The 16160-nt window shown below is 49.8% G+C and overlaps 1 protein-coding gene across 2 annotated transcripts in view; it reads right to left on the reverse strand.

The window, feature by feature from the left end:
* Positions 1-16160, reverse strand: part of LOC135260447 (neuropilin-1a-like) — a 58144-nt gene that overhangs the window by 28846 nt on the left and 13138 nt on the right. For both annotated transcript variants that reach the window (XM_064345664.1, XM_064345663.1), the window contains exons 3-6: positions 10983-11164; positions 6816-7043; positions 4857-5012; positions 169-335 (exon numbers count right to left, since the gene is read on the reverse strand). In XM_064345664.1, coding sequence (XP_064201734.1) covers positions 169-335; positions 4857-5012; positions 6816-7043; positions 10983-11164 — 733 coding nt within the window. The remainder of the gene's footprint in view (positions 1-168; positions 336-4856; positions 5013-6815; positions 7044-10982; positions 11165-16160) is intronic.

Here is a 16160-nt window from a genome sequence, read left to right on the forward strand (position 1 = left end):
GGGGGGTCCCCCCCAACCCTGCTCGTGGACAGTCACACAGCCCGACTGGTTTCTGTGAAATTTAAGGCAAAATTGAAGACCAGCAGAATGCTGTGGCTCTCCAAGACCAGGGCTGGTAAATCCTGTTTTAAAATGAGATGTGCCCAAAATATGCTCAGCCCCGCTTACCTGTATCCACTCCTTGCTGGAGTCCTCTGAGGGGGTCCAGCCATTCTCCGGGTAGTTGAGTCTGGCGCGCTCGGGGGACCAGTTGCTGTTGTACTGGGAGGAGGAGGTGATGTGTTCTGAGGGGATCACCCCCGACTCCATCCCCATGGCCTCCCGGCACTGAAAATCTGCAACAGAACACCCAGCCGGGGTCAGGGGTCATGAGTCAGCTGGACCAGAATCGCAGTCATGAGTGACCAGGAGCAGAACTGGATTCATGTGAGCTGGAGCAGAACCAGGTTCATCTGTGAGCTGCACCAGAACCAGGTTCAGGTGTGAGCTGGAATATATTGGCTCTCTCTGTCATGCTTCTCCAGAGGACAGATAAATCAGGGGCCCTCAGGGGCCCTCAGAGACAGGAAACCCAGCCTCCAGAGAGAGAGACAGGGCCTTTTCGGCTCACGGTCATATTCACACGCTTTAATAAGCTGAGCGTTCCCGGCTCTCTGAACTCACTGGAGCTCCTGAGGGGAAAAGCACTGAGCTCTACAGCAAATCACACTGCGCTCAGTCCTCCACTGATGGGCCTGTTCCCAATTAAGCAGGAAATGCAGGTTTTCAGACCTAAATCTCTCTGGGGGCTGCAAGTAGTGTTTGGCTTGATTGCTGGGGATTCTCTCCTTCTATCAGCTGCCAAAGAGCGTGAAAGCTCTCCGAAACACTACTGATACATGTGCTTACACTGCACCAAAATCCTCTGCCTCTGCTTCAGACATTTAGGAGCTAAAAAAATCAGTACTTCTTGATTAATGGGGGGAAAAATCTGGGAGGATGCCATCACTGTAACTGTACCCAGGGTAAGAGGGAGTCTGTTTGTGTTTGTGTGGGACAGTCACCCAGAGAGGTCGGCGGTGGGTCACAGGGTCACAGGGGGTGTAGGGTGTCCTGGAGATCCCCCCTTATACAGTACATTTGTTAGACCACACTTGTAGTACTGTGTGCAGTTCTGGGGATCGTCCTACTAAAAAATATAGAGGCTTGGGAAAAGGTTCAAAGAAGGGCAACCAAATTGATTCCTGGTATGACAGATAAAAGCTATGAAGAAAGACTAAAGATGCTTTATCTCATCAAGCTTAGTAAAAGGAGACAGGGGTGACTTAATTGAGGCTTTTAAATTCATAAAGGGGATCAACAAAGTGAACTACAAGAGATTCTTCAGGTTGAGTTCTACTTGTAGAACGAGATGACATAAATGGAAATTAGCAAAAGGTAAATTCCTTACAGGCATTAGGAAGAATTTTTTCACACAGAGAGTGGTCAATGTGTGGAATAGCCTGCCAGGTCACTTAGTAACTCTGGGGATTTTCAAGACTAGGCTCGATACGGTGTTACACACTATCTAGTCTGTAGGTAATCAGAGCGCTAGGTACAATTTAGTCAGGAAAAAGGCGAGCATGTTGGGCTGAATGGCCTGTTCTCGTCATTATGTTTTGTTATGCTATGTTATGAAAATCAGCAGGGCAGTACCACACACAGGGGACATAATTAATCTCTCACCTCATCTCTTTAAAAGCCCTTAAAGGATCAGCCCCTGAGTACATATCCCATCATTTAAATTTACCGTCAGCCAGTTGGGAGTCTGAGATGATCTGAAGCAGCTCTAGTGTGTCCTAAAGGTGATATATGTACACAGTGGACATATATGTACATATTCATGTATATTTACGAATATGCACCAGTAATTAAAGAAATGTTCCCCACAGTGGGGCGACATAGCTCAGGAGGTAAGACCGATTGTCTGGCAGTCGGAGGGTTGCCGGTTCAAACCCCGCCCTGGGCGTGTCGAAGTGTCCTTGAGCAAGACACCTAACCCCTAACCCCTAACTGCTCTGGCGAATGAGAGGCATCAATTGTAAAGCGCTTTGGATAAAAGCGCTATATAAATGCAGTCCATTTACCATTTACCAGATGAAAGAGGAGCTTCATACATTTCTCAGATAAAAACTCATTAGCCTAAGATGGCTCTTTATGGAAAATATTTTTATATTTTATAGTTTCCAATTTTTTCTAAGCTCTGGTTAGTGTTGATACAGCTCCAGTTAGCGATGGTTGGCTCTGGTTAGTGGTGGTTAACTCTGGTTAGCTCTGAAATGGCTCTGGTCTGCTATGGTTAGCGGTGGTTAGCGCTGATTAGCGGTGGTTAGCTCTGGTTAGCAGTGGTTAGCTATGGTTAGCACTGGTTAGCCTTGGTTAGCTCTGGTTAGCCGTGAACCGCTTCCCCAGCAGTTTTAGGCTCAGTGAGTCATATGCTCAGCTGGACGCTAGTCACAGTCACCATGGTGCTCAGTGCTGGCTCTGGTGAAGACGCCACTGAAGGAGTGTGGGTGTCTTTGGCCATCTGGGACAATTAGTGCTTTCTACAACACCCCCGCTCGTCAAACACTAACACCCCCGCTCGCAACACTAACACCCGGGGAGGGACAGGGCCGGTCAGAACACAGCTTTACAAGCTTATGGAGGCCTGAACTCACACGTATGGTTTATGAGGACTTCACACACTGGGGTGCTGAGGTCAGTTCTCAGGGACAAAACTAAATGTTCACACACATTTCGCAAACTGGAACCAATCCATTAACAAAATGAAATACCTCCCTGTTTTGACTTATTGTTTTAATAAAAAGTCCCAAAGTCCCTCATTAGACCAAATGGACAGGATGAAATGTCAGCATTTTACCCCTTGAATGTTACAGGGACCGAGAAACTGCATGAATCTAAGAGTACCACACTTTTTCTGCAGGGACTGTCAGAGCTTCTTGGCCACAGTTCATCCTGTGGACTGCTGAGTGCTGAGGGACTGAGCTGCATCTAACCAACTCTCTGCTTCCTTCTCTCAGAATAACCTGCTTGACCCCCACCAGTCCGGCTTCAGGCCTGGCCACTCGACAGAGGCTGCACTCCTCTCTGATTCTGTTAGATCTCTCAGCTGCTTTTGACACTGTGGAGCACTCCATCCTCCTGTCCTCCCTGGCAGCAACAGGGATCTGCGGCACAACCCTTGACTGGATTGAGTCCTATCTCTCCGATCGCTCCTTCTAGGTTGCCTGGGCTAGTAGAGTATTGCCGCCCCGCCCCCTTGCCACGGGCTTGTCTTATCACTGCTATGCTGACGACACACAACTCTTTCTCTCCTTCTCCCCATCAGACACACAAGTCCCTGCCCGAATCTCCGCCTGCCTGAGGGACATCCAGAGCTGGATCGACAATCACCACCTGAAGCTCAACCCGGGTAAGACAGAGCTAATCTTCATTCCTGCTCTAACCATTCCCCTCCTTGATTTTTCCATTTCCCTAGGGGACACCTTCATGATGTCATCACCCTGTGCCAAGAATCTTGGCGTGGTCATGGACAACAGGCTGTCCCTCTCCAAGAACATCGCAGCGGTAATCCGGGCGTGCTGATTCTTCCTGTACAACATCCGGAGAATCCGCCCCTTTCTCACCACCTACTCAACCCAGCTCCTGGTCCAAGCAATGGTACTATCCCACCTGGACTACTGCAACTCTCTTCTAGCTGGCCTACCGGCATCTGCAATCAGACCCCTGCAACTCATTCAGAATGCTGCAGCTCGTCTGGTCTTCAACCTTCCCAGACACTCTCACGTCACCCCCTGCTCACTACCCTCCACTGGCTGTCTGTTATGGATCGCATCAAAATCAAAACATTCGTCCTAGCATACCAGGCAGTCAAGGGATCAGCCCCAGCATACCTCCACAAAATATTCAAACCCTACATGCCAGCCAGATCCCTCCGTTCTGCTACCTCAGGATGCCTGGCACCTCCCCCTCTTCGCACCTGCGCTTCCAGAACACGTCTCCTGTTTGTTCTGGCCCCACGATGGTGGAATGACCTCCCCGTGGAGGTCAGAACAGCTGAGACACTGACCCATTTCAAGCGACGACTGAAGACTCACCTCTTCAGGCTGCACCTCTCCCCATCCCTCCCTACCTCCCTGTAATCTCCTAAATGACTGTAAGCTTAGGGTTGTAACTAGGTAGCTGTTTCATAGGTGACTTAGTTAATGCACCTGTCTTAAACTACTGCTTGTATTTTTCCATAGACTGCGTGGTTGCTGTTCTCGTTTGTGTTAGTGTTAATCAGTTTAACCTTCAGGGTCCAAGTTGAACTATGCGGTTGTTCCCTGCACTTGGACCGGTACTTCTCTCTAGGGTTTTCGTCATACTTGTTCCTGGTTATGGTTATACACTTTGTTGTACGTCGCTCTGGATAAGAGCGTCTGCCAAATGCCTGTAATGTAATGTAATGTAATGTAATCTTAGTTGACTTAGTTATTGCACTTGTGCCTACTCAACTATTGCTTGTTTTATTTGCATAGACTGCTTTGTTGCTGTTTTTGTTGTGTTAATCAGATTAACCTACAGGGTCCAAGTTAAACTATGCGGTCATTCCCTGCACTTGGAACTGTACTTCCCTCTAGGGTTTTCAACACACTTGTTCCTGGTTTTGGTTATACACTTTGTTGTACATCGCTCTGGATAAGAGCGTCTGCCAAATTCCTGTAATATAATGTAATGAGTGAAAGTGCTGCAGACCCAGGGATACTACAGTTTGCCCCTCCCCCTCCCTCCCTCCCCCCCCTCCCCCCCCCCGCCCTGCAGTTTGTAGAAGCTGACGTTAGTGGCTAACGCACCTGCCGGCGTCGGTCTCTCGATGACAGTGAAGTTGGCGGAGAAGCCCTCCTTGGCGATGGCGCTGTCGGTGTTGATCGTTATGGATAGGATGCCAGTGTGGGCCACCACCCGACCGGGTGATGTCTGCCCACAGTAGCGACCGATGTGTGGACCAACTGGGGAAGCGGGAGCAGAGAGACATCTTAACCTAACTCACACAGAACCCACATTAACCCAACTCACACAGAACCCACATTAACCCAACTCACACAGAACCCACATTAACCCAACTCACACAGAACCAACATTAACCCAACTTACACAGAACCCACATTAACCCAACTCACACAGAACCCACATTAACCCAACTCACACAGAACCAACATTAACCCAACTCACACAGAACCCACATTAACCCAACTCACACAGAACCCACAAACGTCACATTAACCCAACTCACACAGAACCCACAAATGGCACTAAAATTGGTTGGTGTCACACCACAGGCTGCACAAACAGCCAATCACCAGCCAGCCACAGTAATAGTGTCCAATATAGCACTCTGTCCATTTATAGAATAGTTTGCAAAGATTTCCTTATCCTGGGGGGGAACAAAACTTTGTGTGGAAAAGAGGTCACCAACTGGAATATTGTCTTGTATTCATAGTGCTCCAAACTTTTCCTGTGTATTGAGGACAGGACTGGGCGGAGCCACAGGAGAGATGACAGCAGCTTCAGAGGGGGTGGCAGAGAGACAGGGAGCGGAGCTAAAACTTAACCAATCACATTCTTACCTCAGCATTCCAGACCAATGCTGGAAAGATTTCTCTGAGGTCTCAGTTTCTCAGACTTCCCCTGCCAAAAATAAATGTGATAATAAAATGGCACAGGACCACGGGGGTCTTTTTAATTATCACCGGGCTCATTAGCCAGCGGCTAATCTGTAAGAGCCATCGCGCTGCTTCAGGTAATGTCCACCGAGCGCTGCATGAGCCTCCAGGCCTCTGTGGGCCTCTGGGCCTCTGGGCCTGTGTGAGTCTCTGGGCCTCTGGGCCTCCGGGCCTGTGTGAATCTCTGGGCCTGTGTGAGCCTCCGGGCCTGTGTGAACCTCCGGGCCTGTGTGAATCTCTGGGCCTGTGTGAACCTCCGGGCCTGTGTGAGTCTCTGGGCCTGTGTGAGCCTCTGGACCTGTGTGAGCCTCCAGGCCTCTGGGCCTCTGGGCCTGTGTGGGCCTCTGGGCCTGTGTAAATTACTCACTGCAGTGGGGTCTGCCTTCTCTTCCGCTTTCACACACCTGGATTAATGACACCTATGATCCATCTTCCATTCCATCCTCTGCCCTACTGGCTCCTTTGTGAATATTCCTGATTTATACATTATTTTCTTTCATTTTTATGCCCTGGGCGTGTCGAAGTGTCCTTGAGCAAGACACCTAACCCCTAACCCCTAACTGCTCTGGCGAATGAGAGGCATCAATTGTAAAGCGCTTTGGATAAAAGCGCTATATAAATGCAGTCCATATACATTGAGTATTTTATGCATTGGAGCAGCTAATCACTGGGCAATGTTTTGGCTGAATGCTCACATGAGGTCCTTGCTCCTGCTTACAACATTTTCTGTCTCATAATTCATTAAGCTAACATTGACCACTAATTGTCTAAATCCTGTTTGATGTCTGAATTGGTTTCATGTGATCCTTTTTATCTGACCTCCATTAAGTTCATAAAATAATGTCTTGTTATTGCTGAAGAGGCCATACCTTGAAATGCATTGTCATTTTGCATATAAAAAGGTGAGAACTTCACTCTTCTTCCTTATCTTTCCAGGTCCCAGATAAAGGGCAAATACATGTGAAATAATTTTATCTCCTTAAACACTGGTACAATTTCAAAACAAGTCTGCAGATCCTTTAACACTTTCAATAAAACACATCACTAAACTAGAACCTGCGATGATGTGTAAGAACTGGGTAAGCGAACCTCCGGGGAAGCCGTCCCAGACCTCCAGCCAGTCGTAGCGGCAGATGGCCCCGTTGGGTGGGGTGGTGTCGGGCTCCAGGTTGAAGTTCTGGAACTCCAGCACGATCTCGGACATGTCGGGGGCGAAGACCATGAAGACGCAGTCCAGGTTGTGGGGGTACTTCTCTGGGTAACCGGGGGACCTGATGACCCCGCTGGTGGAGGTGAAGTTCCTGGAGCACTCCAGCCCTGGACGCAAACAAAAGGAAATGAATTATTAAAAAATTCAGGACTCATTAAGAGGACTTTAATTAAGAGGATGTGAATAGTTAAAAATGAAACATTTCACTGCGATTTGTGAGTTTGTAATTTTCTGTCCTGTTTTATAAAAAGCCTGGCTGACCTGCAGTAGGTCTTTTGAGTAAAACCTTTTAGATGCTGGCACCATTTTCCTGCCAGTCATTTCTGGAACCAGAAAAGAGAAAGCTTTTAAGATTTTTCTATTTTAAACATGAACCTGGTTTACCCTCTGGAGCTGTGATCATAAAGTAATGATAGATCAGTTAATTATTGATTAACGACCGATGCATTGCTGGGTGCTCTGTACAGTGTAGGCGAATGAGGAGCCTCGATAGGCTGAGTGTTCTTAAGGTGTACATGACCCCGCCCCTTTGCCCTCTAGCGCCCAGCTCTGCCTCTCTCTGATTGGCTCCTCAGTGGGGGGATGCTCTGTGGTGGGTCTGTCACCTAGTGGACCATATGGGTGACATGAGCGGTGTAAATTCACCCCCCCCCATCCCCCGTCTCTCTGTCCTGAGTGACAGATGTGATCAGTTTAAGGATGACTGCCCCCCAGGGGGGACGGCCATGGGGCGTGCACTCTCGTTCCAGCAGGGTTTGGGGGGTCAATTCCATTTCCATTCAGTCCATTCAGGAAATTAATTTCAATGTACATTAATGAATTGGGAAAAATTACCATAATGCTCTTGCAAATGATACATTTTTTGTAAAACACACTTTTGTTCGTCACTTTGGGCAAATGATTAAATGATAATTTCAGCTCATTTTTGGAATTTATTGATTGCCAGTTTTACACAGCAGGAGCCTTTGCTCTACTCTCTCGCTTGCTCTGTAAGAGCCCTAACCCTGACCCCAAACTGTTCTTGTTCTGCTGCTCTGTGTACTGGAGACAGACTGAGCCTCTGGGTGGGGCGGGGCGGGGCTGGGTGGGGCTGGCCAGGGCTGGGCGGGGAAAAAAGAGGTAATGTAGCTGATCCATCCCCAAATCATCAGCCAAGAAATATTTTCACCCTTTTTTTTCATCCCAGCCTTTCCCCGCTCCTGTTACGCACCGGATGCCCGCTCCTGTTACGTGCCGGACGGGCGGATCCCCGCTCCTGTTACACGCCGGATCCCCACTCCTGTTACGCACCGGATCCCCGCTCCTGTTACGCGCCGGATCCCCGCTCCTGTTACGCGCCCGGACGGGGATCCCCGCTCCTGTTACGCGCCGGATCCCTGCTCCTGTTACGCGCCGGATCCCTGCTTCTGTTACGCGCCGGTTCCCCGCTCCCGTTACGCGCTGGATCCCCGCTCCTGTTACGCGCCGGACGGGCGGATCCCCGCTCCTGTTACGCGCCGGACGGGCGGATCCCCACTCCTGTTACGCGCCGGACGGCCGGATCCCCGCTCCTGTTACGCGCCGGATCCCTGCTCCTGTTACGCGCCGGATCCCTGCTTCTGTTACGTGCCGGATCCCCGCTCCCGTTACGTGCTGGATCCCCGCTCCTGTTACGCACCGGACGGGCAGATCCCCGCTCCTGTTACGCACCGGATCCCCGCTCCTGTTACGCACCGGATCCCTGCTCCTGTTACGCACCGGATCCCCGCTCCTGTTACGCGCCGGACGGGCGGATCCCCGCTCCTGTTACGCACCGGATCCCTGCTCCTGTTACGCGCCGAATCCCCGCTCCTGTTACGCGCCGGATCCCCGCTCCTGTTACGCGCTGGATCCCCGCTCCTGTTACCCGCGATCCCCGCTCCTGTTACGCGCCGGATCCCCGCTCCTGTTACGCACGGATCCCGCTCTGTACGCACGGATCCCCGCTCCTGTTACGCGCCGGACGGGCGGATTCCCACTCCTGTTACGCGCCGGATCCCTGCTCCTGTTACGCGCCGGATCCCTGCTTCTGTTACGCGCCGGTTCCCCGCTCCCGTTACGCGCCGGATCCCCGCTCCCGTTACGTGCTGGATCCCCGCTCCTGTTACGCACCGGACGGGCGGATCCCCGCTCCTGTTACGCGCTGGATCCCCGCTCCTGTTACGCGCCGAATCCCCGCTCCTGTTACGCGCTGGATCCCCGCTCCTGTTACGCGCCGGATCCCTGCTCCTGTTACGCGCTGGATCCCCGCTCCTGTTACGCGCCGGATCCCCGCTCCTGTTACGCGCCGGATCCCCGCTCCTGTTACGCGCCGGACGGGCGGATCCCCACTCCTGTTACGCGCCGGACGGCTGGACTGTTACTGTTGTCCTGCCACAGTCACACCTGGGGCATTAACAGGCAGCTCCCTTCCACAGACTCTGACCAGTAACTGGAAGACGCTGATGGAACAATTCATTTATCCCATTATTCCCTTTTTCAGTGCAGCCCTGGGCTAGAACAGGCCATGTGTGGCACATTTTTGAAAACATCATTGATGGGAAAAATCTGTACATTTTCATAACAAATACAGACGTTTTTACCGAAGGGACTCAAAGATCAGTCGCTTTACCCTGATTCACTCACACTGCTCTGCTTTCTTGATTCAACCCGAATGTAGCGTAGAACTGTGGGGACTGTTCTCCATTTTAAATGTGTGCTGAATGTTAATCATTCCCTGACCTCCCACCAAATTCTTGAGAGTTAATGGCCTTTGCTCCAAGACTCAGGCATCAGAGTCAAGTCCTGGAGGGCCGCAGTGTCTGCAGATTTAACTCCAGTCCTGGAGGGCCACAGTGTCTGCAGGTTTAACTCCAGTCCTGGAGGGCCACAGTGTCTGCAGGTTTAACTCCAGTCCTAGAGGGGCTGCAGTGTCTGCAGGTTTAACTCCAGTCCTAGAGGGCCGCAGTGTCTGCAGGTTTAACTCCGGTCCTGGAGGGCCGCAGTGTTTGCAGGTTTAACTCCAGTCCTGGAGGGCCGCAGTGTTTGCAGGTTTAACTCCAGTCCTGGAGGGGCTGCAGTGTCTGCAGGTTTAACTCCAGTCCTAGAGGGCCACAGTGTCTTCAGGTATCTATTGATTCCTTTCAGTCAGCCCCTGTCCTATCAAAGTCTACCCCTCCCTCACTAAGCCCCTCTTTAAAAATGTTACATATTAGTGTGCTATAATAAGTGTTCTGAACAACAGTAAGATTAAAATAAGAGCGTGCCAGACCTGCACCATGAAAACAATCTCCCTTCAGACTGAGGAGTGTGAGCTCACAAGTTCACTACTTTATTATTGCTTGCATGTGTGTGTGTGTGTGTGTGTGTGTGTATGTGCATGCACACAGATTTGTGAGTGCATGTGTGTGGAGAATTTTCTAAATGGCTTCTGAGAATTTATACAGCAAGGGAATTTCTGAAAATCCTTCTTTGCTGTCCTGATCATAAATGTGTCATGATATCTAATCACCATGGTTACAGATTGGTTCGGACAGTTCAGAGGTTTTGGTTTGGTCGGTTCAGGGGTTTTGGTTTGGCCGGTTCAGGGGTTTTGGTATGGCAGGTTCAGGGGTTTTGGTACGGCAGGTTCAGGGGTTTTGGTACAGCAGGTTCAGGGGTTTTGGTACGGCAGGTTCAGGGGTTTTGTTATGGCAGGTTCAGGTGTTTTGGTACGGCAGGTTCAGGGGATTTGGTACGGCCAGTTCAGGGGTTTTGGTTCGGTCGGTTCAGGGGGTCTGGTTGGGATGTTTCAGGGGCTCTGGTTTAGCGGGGTCAGGGGTTTTGGTTCGGCAGGTTCAGGTGTTTTGGTATGGCAGGTTCAGGTGTTTTGGTACGGCCGGTTCAGGGGTTTTGGTACGGCCGGTTCAAGGGTTTTGGTATGGCAGGTTCAGGTGTTTTGGTACAGCAGGTTCAGGTGTTTTGGTACAGCAGGTTCAGGTGTTTTGGTACGGCAGGTTCAGGGGTTTTGGTATGGCAGGTTCAGGGGTTTTGGTACGGCAGGTTCTCACCCTTTTTGAAGACCTCGTAGCGGATGGAGAAGCCAGCTCCGTGTGTCTCGTAGTCAGACACAAACTTGATGTAGAGCTGGTTAGTGGAGGAGATGATGGGGGAAGGAGCGATCTTCCCGCAGAACTTCCCCACCAGCGTGTCCGTCTCATCCCCCCCATCCCGCACCTCCACGTAGTCGTACCTTAGAGAGACGCACCAACACCAGGGATCTGTTAGTCTCATCTGGCAACCCGTGACTAACTATGGCTTGATAGGGTTGCCATAAGCTCAGAAAAAAAATCATCCTAATTAGTTGAAGATCTAAGCAGAGGGGTTTAACCATAATAAACCTTATCCAGCCACACTCATAAACTCCAACACAGACACAGTGTACAACTGACCAAATCTGGGGTTCAGTCACCATCTGCTCTTTAATTAATAGCAAGAACTTTTTCTTTTCTTCACAAAAACGATTTGGAGAGTCCAGCCATCACTAAAACTAGTGTGGCAAACTGAGTTTGTGAAAAATAAGTGTACTGTTTGTGTTTACTCAAAGTTAAAGACAAATGTTGATTGAAAACATGGCAACATTCCCATCTCTTAGGATCTTCACCAGGTACCAAGCGTTTGCCAGCATTCCCACTCCTGAATGAAGGACGTATCACAGTGGCACATACTAAGGTCGCTTGATGTAATTATCGCGTGGGGTGAGGAGGGTGTATGTTGAATACATATCTGGTGAGAGTTAGGCAGGTGGTGAGGACTGGTTTTTACTTTAACATTACATAACATTACACACATTTTATAAAATGCAATGCTAGCTATTTGCCATATTAATTATATCTGCAGTGCACTATGACTGCATAGCAACCTGAATTTGGTAAGCCTTCCACAGAAGCACTCACATACAGGACAAAGGGCAGCTCAATTTGTCTAATAAATCTGATAATAACAAAAAGACCATTTTTACTTAAACTGAGAGTGAAGTCAGCAAGTAACGTGAGTCACACCTTCAGAGGGGGAGAATCACTTCTTCTTCCCACAAACACAGGAAACTGCAGAGTCTGCAGCGTAAATCTGACGTAATCTTAGGGCTGTAGCTAGGTAAGCTGTTTATCTTAGTTGACTTAGTTGAGTAGGCAGTCGTGCAATAACTATTGCTTGTTTTATTTGCATAGACTGCTTTGTTGCTGTTTTTTGTTGTGTTAATCAGATTAACCTACAGGGTCCAAGTTAAACTACGCGGTCGTTCCCTGCACTTGGAACTGTACTTCCCTCTAGGGTTTTCAACACGCTTGTTCCTCGTTTTGGTTATACACTTTGTTGTACGTCGCTCTGGATAAGAGCGTCTGCCAAATGCCTGTAATGTAATGTAATGTAATGTAAATGGGGCCTAGTTTCTGGTGTGAAGCAGCAAGTGGTGATCTACCAAAAAACATTTAGTGGGTGCTGTGCACGCTTAGCAGTGCGATTTCCACCCAAAAAAAAAACTTTACTGCAGGGTGTGACAGATTAATAATTACTTTAGGGTGTGGCAGAGTGAATCAGCAGCCAGCTGGAAGGGATTGTTCATTAATCGGCTGATTTTATCCAGTTATAACAGAACCAAAAAAAGGCTGCGAGAAAGTGTTGGTTTCAAGGTCAAATGTACAATGCGCTCACCAGTGACCCCTGCTGGACAGACTGAAAACCTGCTGGATGTGTTCCACTGTCTGTGGCACCAATGGTGGGGGGGGGGGGTATCTACCACCTGGACTGGGTCTTTTTAACCCCAAATGTGAACCTTATCTTTTCATGATTGATAGAAAGGGTCGGGAAGTCCTGGTCAAATTCAAATAAAAAATGGCTCTGTACATGTGGTCACCCCCCCCCCCCCCATATATGTGTGATCGGCTACACGATTCCTGGGTTGCAGTCAGAACAGCATTGAGGGGGGTGCCGATGAAATGGGAGGGGGGGTTTGGCATTCTCACTGACTGACAGGAGAGAGCTAGTGAGCCATTCTACATCTGACTGCCTGAGACATACATTTCAAACACACACACACACACTCACACTCACACTCACACACAGACCCACTGATATAATGGAATTCTGCTCAATCCATAGCAATCTCTACCCTTCCTCCCCATAGCCTCTCTCATTACATTAAAACATAAATAACATAACGTAAAGTAACATAAAACTAACTCCCCCAGCACAGTATACACTCAGGGGTTTACAAATTAGTGCTGAGGGGGGCCTTATATGTTTGGATATAATGGCTGGCTTGACAAGACACTCTATATGCAAAGCCCACCTTAAATTACAGACAAAACAATTCCTGTTGGCTGCAAAGTTCAGATGCAAACACTGCCTGCATTCTAGCCGTTGGAAAAAATGTACTTTACCTTTTGGGGGGGTGGGGGGGGGCAGGAAATGTACTCTCATGGTGAGACACAGCTCCACTGGTAGAAATATGTTTCTGTGTGGTCCCTGTCACTCCCCGCCCGTACGCCACCCAGCGCCCCCCGCCACCCCCCCACTAGAGAGCGGAGCAGCCTCCTTAAACCTGCCCAAAAATTCAGAGTAACGGCAAAGGAAATGCTAATGCGGGGGCAGGGGGCATGTAACACATGACAATGAGGAAACCCAAGGGGGGTAAATGTTGGGGGGTGTTAGAACAGGGGGCTGGTCACAACAGAAGGGCTGACTAATAAGATTTCAATTAAAGACTGGTTTTGTCTTTCAGATCATTCTGGATAAGGTTGGGATGTGGGCAGGGCAAAAATCTCCTCCTGTTTGGGGTTTTGGGAATTGGGCATTTTCTCGAGGGAGGGGTGCCCACCCCTTTCCTCCCCAGGCAGCTGTAGTGACAGAGCTGTTCGGCTTTCAGAAATCAGGGCAGTTTTCACAAAGCACCTTCCTCAGCAACATTCTTATAAGCCTGGCTGCACATACACTAGTATCACGGCACTCATACTGTGGAATCTTATAGTCAGTTCTGTTTAACAACAGGGGGAATTGAGATCTCTTGATCTGAATTTTAACCCTTTGAAGAGTAGGTTTTTTGGAAAGTTTTTTGGTATTCTAGAACACCATTGCTTACAGTCACCAGCAGTGACTGTGACATCAGCATTAGAATGTTCAGTGATGAGCATTCTAATCACGTATTTGTGACCTCACACCTTAAAGGGTTAAAGCACTTCTACTCATAGCAGTTAAGTGAGGGGCTTGACTTATACTGCCTCTGCTTTTTTCATCTCTCACTGGGGTTTTTCCTTCTTCATGGGCCTTGTTTCCTAAGACACGGACATGCCTAGAACACATGAACCTTTCAGCAGAGCACACATGCCTTGAAAACTCAGGGGTCTAAAATGTTTTCTGAAAGCTGCAAGCCCAGCGGTTCATGCTGATGTGCGTTCTCTGGGACAATGACGGCATGAACACGCCTCTCTGTCAGAGTGAAGCTGCTAAAACTGACCTACAGCCATTCATCTTTGTTTTCCCCACTGACGGAGTTCCCCAGGGAAACAAATCCTTTTGACAGATGGTTCTGAGGTGTTCCAGAATAGAAGGTTCAGTGCCAGCACACCACAGCACACTTCCCTTTCAAACGCACAAACACTCCAGAGGGAGATAACCTTGACAAAATGCCAACAAACACACATCACTGATAACAGACCTGAGACTGACTCATTCGGCAGTTTAAAAAAAACAACGGTGGGTGAAGTAACAATGGTGCTTAGCAATGGAAGCCTTCAGTTTGCTTTTTCTATTGTGCCCAGGAGGAAAGTTCAGCCTTTTCCCAGCCAGGAGGGGATTTAGTGCCCCCTTATAAAATGTCTGCGGGTCACCTGGAGGAACCGGTTTTGTGCAGAGTGTGTAAAGTTTTTATTCTGCGGATCTGTAACTTATTAGGTTAACCATTTTGAGGGAGCTCCCGGACAGCGTCAGTCCTGGTAAGGGGGTGAGTGCAGGCTCATCTGGAACACATTACCACAGAAGAGGAAAATAAAGTCTGCAGCTCGTTCACCTCTGCGATCTACCTCAGCGTGAGTCTGCCCACCGACGACCCCCCCACCCCGACCCCCCCACCCAGACCCCCCCTCCAAGTCTGCGCTGGAGTCATTACTGAATCTGCCACAGAAACCAAGCCGCTGGGCGGGGGGGCGTTTAATAGAGTCTGAACATTAACAAGCTTCCAAACTGGGAACGGGGGGGGGGGGGGGGGGGTACTCTCTCTCCTCTACAACCCAGGATGAAGCCAGAGTTTGTTCAGGACCCTTCTGCAAATAATATCCCAAAGTTTCCAAAAACATTTCTCAAGAAATTATAACATCCAGAAGATTACATATTTACACAAGGAGCTGTCAGTGGATGGAACAGCCTGCCAGATCACACAGCAAAGAGAGACCGTCAGGCTGCTCAGAGAGAGAGACCGCTGCTCAGAGAGAGAGACCCGCAGGCTGCTCAGAGACAGAAAAAGAGACCCCCAGGATGCTCAGAGAGAGAGAGATCCTCAGGCTGCTCAGAGAGAGAGAGATCCTCAAGCTGCTCAGAGAGAGAGACCCCCAGGATGCTCAGAGAGAGAGAGATCCTCAGGCTGCTCAGAGAAAGAGATCCTCAGGCTGCTCAGAGAGAGAGACCCCCAGGCTGCTCAGAGAGAGAGAGATCCTCAGGCTGCTCAGAGAAAGAGATCCTCAGGCTGCTCAGAGAGAGAGACCCCCAGGCTGCTCAGAGAGAGAGAGATCCTCAGGCTGCTCAGAGAAAGAGACCCTCAGGCTGCTCAGAGAAAGAGATCCTCAGGCTGCTCAGAGAGAGAGAGACCCTCAGGCTGCTCAGAGAGAGAGACCCCCAGGCTGTTCAGAGAGAGAGACCCACAGGCTGCTCAGAGAGAGACCCCCAGGATGCTCAGAGAGAGAGAGATCCTCAGGCTGCTCAGAGAGAGAGATCCTCAGGCTGCTCAGAGAGAGAGATCCTCAGGCTGCTCAGAGAGAGAGACCCCCAGGCTGCTCAGAGAGAGAGACCCCCAGGCTGCTCAGAGACAGAGATCCTCAGGCTGCTCAGAGAGAGAGACCCCCAGGCTGCTCAGAGAGAGAGACCCCCAGGCTGTCTGGCTGGGGTGCTGAAGCAGATTTAAGGGGGTCTGCTGAGGCCCCCGGCGCTGGGGCCAAATCCACCTACGCAGCAGGGCGGGGCTGAGGAATTAAAGGAAG

This window comes from Anguilla rostrata, chromosome 8 (assembly GCF_018555375.3).
Source record: "Anguilla rostrata isolate EN2019 chromosome 8, ASM1855537v3, whole genome shotgun sequence".
Taxonomy (NCBI): domain Eukaryota; kingdom Metazoa; phylum Chordata; class Actinopteri; order Anguilliformes; family Anguillidae; genus Anguilla; species Anguilla rostrata.